The sequence below is a fragment of the Hoplias malabaricus genome, chromosome 1, assembly GCF_029633855.1.
Source record: "Hoplias malabaricus isolate fHopMal1 chromosome 1, fHopMal1.hap1, whole genome shotgun sequence".
NCBI classification, from domain to species: domain Eukaryota; kingdom Metazoa; phylum Chordata; class Actinopteri; order Characiformes; family Erythrinidae; genus Hoplias; species Hoplias malabaricus.
The window spans coordinates 40,972,087-40,980,398 of NC_089800.1; the positions used below are offsets into that span (position 1 = coordinate 40,972,087).

At 39.5% G+C, this 8,312-nt stretch overlaps 1 protein-coding gene across 1 annotated transcript in view; it reads right to left on the reverse strand.

Annotated features, from left to right (window-relative positions):
• Positions 1–3,960, reverse strand: part of cadm1b (cell adhesion molecule 1b) — a 252,083-nt gene extending 248,123 nt beyond the window's left edge. The window contains exon 1 of the mRNA XM_066681700.1: positions 3,833–3,960. Within this exon, the coding sequence (XP_066537797.1) occupies positions 3,833–3,917 (85 nt within the window). The 5' untranslated portion in view covers positions 3,918–3,960. The remainder of the gene's footprint in view (positions 1–3,832) is intronic.
• Positions 3,961–8,312: the final 4,352 nt, after the last annotated feature.

Below are 8,312 nucleotides of genomic sequence, written 5' to 3' on the forward strand. Positions count from 1 at the left end.
TCTGGAATGTCAATTAAGAGGCTGGTTTTGCAGACAGTATATAAACAGTGTTGTTAGAAGCAAGCAAACAACTGGTGTGCTGCAGTACACAAAAGTAATTCTACTGTATGTGCTACTGAAACTGTAGGCTACTACAGTCAGAACAACCAAACTTACACATTTGACCAGCCCATTTGATTTATGTGAGTACTTTGTTGAGGCCTCATGATGTCTGTTGAGTGCACAGTAGTGTTAGCTTGCTATAAGTTGTATTTTGACCTTGAAATTCACGTTGTGAGATTTCAAGATAAACTCTTATCAGGTTTTGGTAGCTGATACCATAAGGTAGATTTTCAAAATATCCCATTCATTTTTCCCATAAAGAAATCTGCTTACATGTAATTATATAGTCAACAGTATTATGACTCAATCTCTGAGATCTGTGCATATTTTAAAGACAAAATTCTAAAACACTCATGCCCAAAATGTGATGAGCTGAATGCCAAAAATATAAAACCACAAGCAAATAAAATGATTGAAAGTTAGAAATGATTCTCCTTTCTCCAGAAATATTACCATTTTTGAGATAAAATGTATTTGTTCTACAGCAATGATTATCAAAGTATGTTTATTCTCTCATGGAGGTACCTTCCTGGGAGGCCAGCTCAAATGCCCTCATTTGGCTTGTGGGCTGCTCTTTGGGCAGCTTTGATTTAAGATATCTGCCTTTGTTAGATCAGATTTATATAATGTTACAGTATTAGCCACCATTAAAAAAGAAACAATAAATCAAATTTTGATTGAGCTGTTTCAGCCAGAATCCTAATGCTCTCAGATCTTTTTAATGCAGATATAAGAGGAGGATTATTTAGTGGTATGATTTGAGAAGGCCTGTATAAAGGCTTTAGGGGGGAAAAGGACTGGTAATTAATTGGCGCTGTGTGTCAGAGCTCTGCTTTTCCTCAGCAAGCGTCCTGCTGCTGTCAGCGTGACAGAGGAGTCCGTGATGCAATAGCTGCACTATGTTTCCAGGATACAAATCTCATTCTTTACACTAATCAGACACACCGCCTGGAACTAATCCAAATTAAAAATCTGCCTGCCGTACAGAAAAGTGGCGTAGCACAATACATGATAACGCTCCATGTGATGTCATTATCTTGATTGCGCTCATTTGGCCTTGATGATGGACAGTCCACTGTAGAGGAGAGTAGGGTACATCCTAACATGTTTTTTAAATAACATCAAAGAAACCTAAAGCAATATGACATGGTAACTAAAAGCATGCCCTACTGTAATCTACTACATAAAGCACATGGTAACATTTTAAATGAATCTGGTATTCATAAAGCTTTTTATCAAAAGGGTGTTGCATAGAATACATAATGCCCTTTAATACCCGGCATAAAGCCCTGATTACTCGAAAGACAATTTATAATACAAGAATTCATCATTTTATAAAGTCACATTCCATAAAGCATTGTAACACTGGTTAATATTTGATGATTATAACACACTGTAACATAAACTTTGTTTAGTGCATCCTTATGAAATCATGTTACTATACATTCATGGAGCCTGATTTTATGATGTGATATCATGAAGTACTATATATATATATATATATATATATATATATATATATATATATATATATATATAGAGAGAGAGAGAGAGAGAGAGAGAGAGAGAGAGAGAGAGAGAGAATTCATAAGAGGTGCAACCAAAAGCCTGTGCTATTAGCTTGTGGCCCTTTCTCCCAAAATTTCAAAGGTACTGGTGAGACGTGAAGGTGTTTACTGAGTTCAGTGGCTGCCAGCTCATTCTTTGCAGTGTTGGTGAAGGGAAATACATAGTTTTAGGGACCCTTCAGTCCTCTTTGAAGATGCACAGCTCCAATTATCCATGGTGAGCCTAAAGGCATCCCATATCCATAAGTGTGGTGGAGGTAAACAGTTTGTTTTATTGCACTAATTAAGAAAAGCACTGAGAATTTAGAGCACTGTCAGGGAAATTACTGGGGCGGAGAACAGAAGGATGTTCTTAATGTATCACCTTGATGTCACCAAGCATTTGATGTGATTTTGTTTATCTGTCTGTCTGTCTATCTTATCAATCATGCTACAAAAAACAAGAGCATTAATGTTTAACTATTTTGGGCACAATATATAATGAAATTTCTTGTGACCCAGGAATAGCGTTCTGTCCAGGGTGTGTCCCTGTTCTGCGCCCAGTGATTCTGGTTAGGCTGAATTGGATAAGTGGCTGAAGACAGTGAATGAAATAAATAATTTTTTTTTTTTTTAAATCAAGGAGACTAGAATAATTTCTAGCTTGAAGCTGGTCTTTAATATAGACTGCCAAACATCCAGCCAGCTGTGGATGTTGTGATGTCACAGTGCATGTACTTACTTCTGATTGGTCTAGACTCATCAATAGGTGGTTCACAATTTCTGTTGATTCCTACTTAGAACAAGTAAGACATTACTGATGGCACACATTGTCCTGTGTCAAAATCTGGGTGCGGGTGCCCTCGTTCAAATGTTTGGTTAACTGTTTTTGTTTGTCAGTTTTTTAGGTTTTGTAGTTTTGTTTATCTTTTGCAGAGAATCAACATGCATACTGTAATGCAATATATATACAGTAATGCTGAAAAGAGTCACACAAACCACTGCAAGTTTCTGTATAACCACTGCATAACCCTCAGCTTTTCCATAACCCTAATTGTTATAACGGTCTTATTCAGCATTGAAACAGAGTAAGATACAGAAATGTTGGACCAAACTTAAACTGGCATTGTTAACTTGTAATTCAGTTTTCACAAAACGATTTTTTTTACAAGTTTTTACAAACTTGCATACAGTTGTAAATGCGATATTGAAAACGGCAGTTGCTATGATTTTAAATCTGTAAAATCTGCTATTTGTAATTGCGATTTTAAAATTCACACATATATATATGTAACTCCTCTTTCAGCCCTAGCTCAATTCCTGAAAAAGTTCAGTGCTCCCTGATTTATTTCAGATAAACAGACCAGGAGGCTGGTCTTCAGACACTGTTTCAGACAGGGCTTTCTCAGCCAGTCTCTCTCAGTAAACCTGTTGATGGATGGAGATGCCAAAGGAGCGAATCCCATAAGTCCAATTACCGATGTTGTGAAACGTTCACTCTACTCGCGGTGTCGTTTTTCCACAGTCTGGAGCTGTAGGAGAGCGCAGTGACTCGCCAAAAATGAAGCCAGATGGTGAATTTCCCACAGAACTACGCGTGGATACCAACGCGAGGATCTAAACGTTCAATAAACCCTTTCGCTTCATATATCTTTCTCTGCTGTGACTTACAGCAGGTAATGTTATCTCTGGTGAAACCGGTAAAAAAGGGTTTAATCAGTGAACGAACAAATTGTAACCAGTCATTCATTCCCTCTTCCACTGAAACGGTTACAGTGAGTTCAGCCTCCTTTTGCTATCGTTTCACGCATGACGTTGAGAACAATCAACAATAGTTTACATTTTCTATTTCACTTATTGCTGTTATTATTACACTTTATTTTTTCTCCAGTCCACTTCCACTGCAGCGTGACTACAGCCTCGTTGGAGTTTTTCTTCTCTCAGTCTGAGGCAGAAAAACCGTCTAAAAATGTTTATTTCTGCTTAAAAACGGATTCGCACAAAACGTTTATCTACACAATCACGTCCAAAACAGATGCTTCCTAACGCGCGAACGCTTCAAACCCACGCGCAGAGAAGCCTTCACGCGCACGGTGTGTTGCGGTGTTTTCGCGCCATTCGCTAACGGCCGCTTCTCCCTTTCCGCTTCACGCGCTAACTCCGGATAAACTTTAGCGCCTTACCTTGAGGCAGAACGGCCGCGGAAAGCAGGCAGAAGATGATGAGGAGGAGGGAAATAGAGAGAGATCCGCTGCCCGAGCTCGCCATGTTGAACACCTGCTTCAGACTGGCGGCGCTAAATCACCTACAGCCCCGGCTCACGATAATGAGATGCGGGGGAAAGCAAGAGAGAGAGAGGGAGAGAGGGAGGGAAAGAGAGTGGAGGGAAAAAAGATACCCACTAAAGTGTGACCATGCCCACACTCAGCGCCATCAAAGCACTAAACTAACACGAGGACCGCTGTTTGTAAATCTGGCTACAGTCGCCTGTCTATGCTAGAAGTTTAGGTTCAATCCCGATATCACAACCACTTGATCCTGATTGATCCCCTCAGATCTCCATCACCTTGGTTAGGCTGGTATTTAAACTCTTTAGATCTCCAGGGGGAATGTCACTACTGAACTAGCCTACTCTTCCCTTAAATTCACCTCCATTTTATATATGGGTTCATATGCGAGTGATGTGATAAAATATGATTCATATTAAGTGAGATTATGTGTTATGACGCGAACATGAGCACGTGGCATAATGTGATTGTATGTGCTTACTTAAGTTCTTGTAGCACAGCATGATCATGTTATAACATGTCACATTTGATGTAATACATTGTTAATTATAGATAGATATATAGATATCAAAAAAATTTAGCAATCATTTTGACATCGTGTCAGTTTCATGATCGAATGAGACATAATATAAATAATGTGTGATTATATGGATGTAGTATAGGAATATAATCACGTTTGATCGATGTGAGAAAGTTCGTCACGTTTTTAGTAGATCATCTGACTTGTTTTCTGTAAATAATATATTTCAGCTTCAAAACACTCTAAAAGTGCTCTCTGTAAAGAATTTCAGTGGGATGTTAATAAATGGCATGAACTGCTTTTAGATTTCTGCTGGTATATTGTGGTATAAAGTCTCAGACATATGCTTCTGAGCATATTAGTCTGGTCTAAGCCTGTATTAAGGAAACTGAATGTTATTTTAAACTACAGAGTTAAGCCTGGTCCTATCAGAATCTAATAGACCACAGAGGAAAGTGACACCAATGGAAATTATTAACATACACAAATATCGCCCCCTGTGGTGATGAATATGAACTGCATTATACCTGACAGCAAAACGGAGAGCCAAGCTCGTGTGATTTCAGCTTCAATGCCTGTATTTAGGACTGAGTTGTAGTTTTTTTATTTTTATTTTGTTTTTGTTTTTTTGATGGGTTACAGATGGCAAAATCATGGTAAATCTAGCACCTTCTTATTTACAATACTGCTTGGAAAAACATTCATTTATATGATTTAATCAAAAATTACATGTATTTTAAAACTGAAACTCTCAAAAAAAAACCTCATTTTCATGTATATGTAAAAAACATGTCAATATAATAATAAGGAAATTATACCATACTCTGCTGATTGTTGTTTTTGGGTTTTTAAGCATTGACTACACATAACCTGGCTTTACACATGTTTAATGTTATGAAATATGTAGTGTCTGTATATAATGAAATGTAAAAAAACAAGCACCAAATATGCTACAACTTGCTGAGTTTCAAATAAAATGCAGAAATCTGTGAAAATTAATAATGAACTGTGTATTGTTAAATGTGTTCAGAATGAAGAACAGAACTGCAAAGCATTCCCTATTGACTGAGAAAGCTGTAGAACATTGAGAAAAAAGATAACGTATCATTTACATCCAGAATGCCTCATATTTGAAACATGATGATGAGTCAGACTCAGCAAGCCTTTACTATGAATAGATTATTACAGTATACTGTTTATTATTTAAGCACGTCTTGCTGCTCCCAAGAAAGCTGAATAAAACATCTTAAACATTTTCTGCAGTCTAGCTTATAGTGTTTGAATATACACTGTATAAGTTATTAATGTCCCCCTCCGGTCATCGATTAAACCCCTGAAAACTCTTTTCTGTTCATCGAAATTACATATTTAGAAGTTATTTTCAATATAAAAATCCCCTAATGTCTTTGAAGTGTTTTAGATTTAATTCAACACTTTGCCTTCATTCTGTATGTGCAGATCTATGAATATGTAAATAGTCCCTGCTTCTATGTTTCCTTGTACCTGTAACTAGAGCTTCACCTTCGACTCACATCAAAAACAGCTGTTTGGGACACAGTAGAAGAATATTGGAGTAATTCTGCAATTACATATTTAAACGGAAACCACCCACTCAAAAGAGGGTGTCCCCAGCTGATCTCACCATACGCAATTAGGGGAAGTTATCCTTGAAGTCCCCAAAACCAAAGCCCTCAAAACAGTCCAAACTCTGTTCCATCAGTTTCAATTCATGTTTAAGACTACATTCACAGTCCAAGCCTCATTTATCATTCATTCATTGAATGAAATTGCTTATCCAGTTCAGGGTTGAGGTGTGTCCGGGGCCTACACAGAATCATTGGGCACAAGGCAGGAAAACACCCTGGAGGGGGCGCCAGACGTTCGCAGGGTAACACACACACACTCACACATTCACTCATACACACACACCTATGGACACTTTTGAGTCGCCAATCCACCCACCAACGTGTGTATTTGGACTGTGGGAGGAAACTAGAGCACATGGACACAGGGAGAACACACCAAACTCTTCACAGACAGTCACCTGGAGCGGGACTCGAACCCACAACCTCCAGGTCCCTGGAGCTGTGTGACTGCGACTACTAGATGGTCCATATTAGGGGCGGCATGGTGGAGCAGCAGGTAGTGTCGCAGTCACACAGCTCCAGGGACACTGACTGTCTGTGAGGACTGGCGCCCCTTCCAGGGTGTGTTCCTGCCTTGCACCCAGTGATTCTGGGTAGGCTCTGGACCCATAGCAACCCTGAACTGGATAAGCAGTTTCAGACAATGAATAAATGAATGATCCATATTATTAAATGACATGTGTCTGCCTGTAGTTCACAATGTAGATCATTAAATAATGGCTTCTATACCCACATACAACACAAATCCCCTAATTTTCTAAAATTAAGTGCATTATTTTGGTGCAGAAACCATCATTTCATTACCCTCGCTGTGCACTATTTAGGAAGCATGGAGCCATACAAGACCAAGCCTGATGAAGTGCATGCATATACAGGCAAAATAGATGCAGAAAGTCCGTTCAGAGCATTCCCACTATAGTAACATGCCCACGAATCATATACATAACAAATCTAGAACCACATATTAAAGTGGCATTTGAAAACATTGGGTTTTCCCTGTCCAAAGAGCCATGAGAAAATCAGAACTCTGTCACATTAAGGCAAAACAAAATCAGATTTCAGTCACTTCAGCTTGGATATGTGAAGATAGCCTAAAGGAAGCCCCAATTAAGTCCATTCACCCACTTCTTCCTCCACATCTTCCCCCTTTGAGCCTCCTGGACAGGCTCTCTGCTCTGAAAGACCACAGGGTCCCCCGGTCAACCGTGGCCTTGGCGATCCTCTCTTGTTCCTGCCCTCCCATCTTTGTAGCTCTTTTCCACACCTGGGCTATTTCAGATACATAGTCCTTCTCTGTCGAGGTCACAGCATTTGCGCCTGTAGGGAACTGTCTGTTCATGTAAGGGAAATGTCAACATCGAAGTCTAACCCAGGGAGTCCATGATGCATTTTCTGCTTTCAAGGTCCACTCTGCCTCACTGCCGACATGAATGCTCTTCAACTTCTGCTTTAGCAACTTTGCAACCAATAACAGAACACATCTCTGTATTAGTTTTAAAAACTTGTGAAACATATCTTGCAAAATCATCTCATTTGGCTGCTTCACCATCGCCTGAAGATAATGATATGGAAATAACCCCCCACAAAGTAAAATGACAGGATTAGTTCCTTAGGTTTATGAGGCAAGACTGGCTGAATTTGCAGGACGACTACAATGTCTGAATTGACTGTTAATTTCATTCATAATATGTTTTTGAGCACAATCAAAACACAATCATGTTAACAAGGTAACAAGGTTTTCAGCAGAGAAGGGTCATTATCAAAACCATTATTATCCTCATTAATTAAATGTGTAATTATAAATCTACTTATACGTCACTGAATGTGAATGAATTATGCAGAAAAACGGCATTACTTGTGTTATCTCCCAGTGATTAACATGATTTATTTATTATTTGGAGTGTTATTCATTCACTGTCTGTAACCCCTTATCCAATTGAGGGTTACGGTGGGCCCGGAGTCTACCCAGAATTAATGGGCGCAAGACAGGAACACACCCTGGAGGGGGCGCCAGTCCTTCGCAGAGTGACACATTCACACCTATAGACACCTCTGAGTCGCCAGTCCACCTGCCAACGTGGGTTTTTAGATCGTGGGAGGAAACCGGAGCACCTGGAGGAAACCCACGCGGACAAGGGGAGAACACGCCAACTCCTCACAGGCAGTCACCTGGAGCGGGAATTCGAACCCACAGCCCTGCTGCAGCACT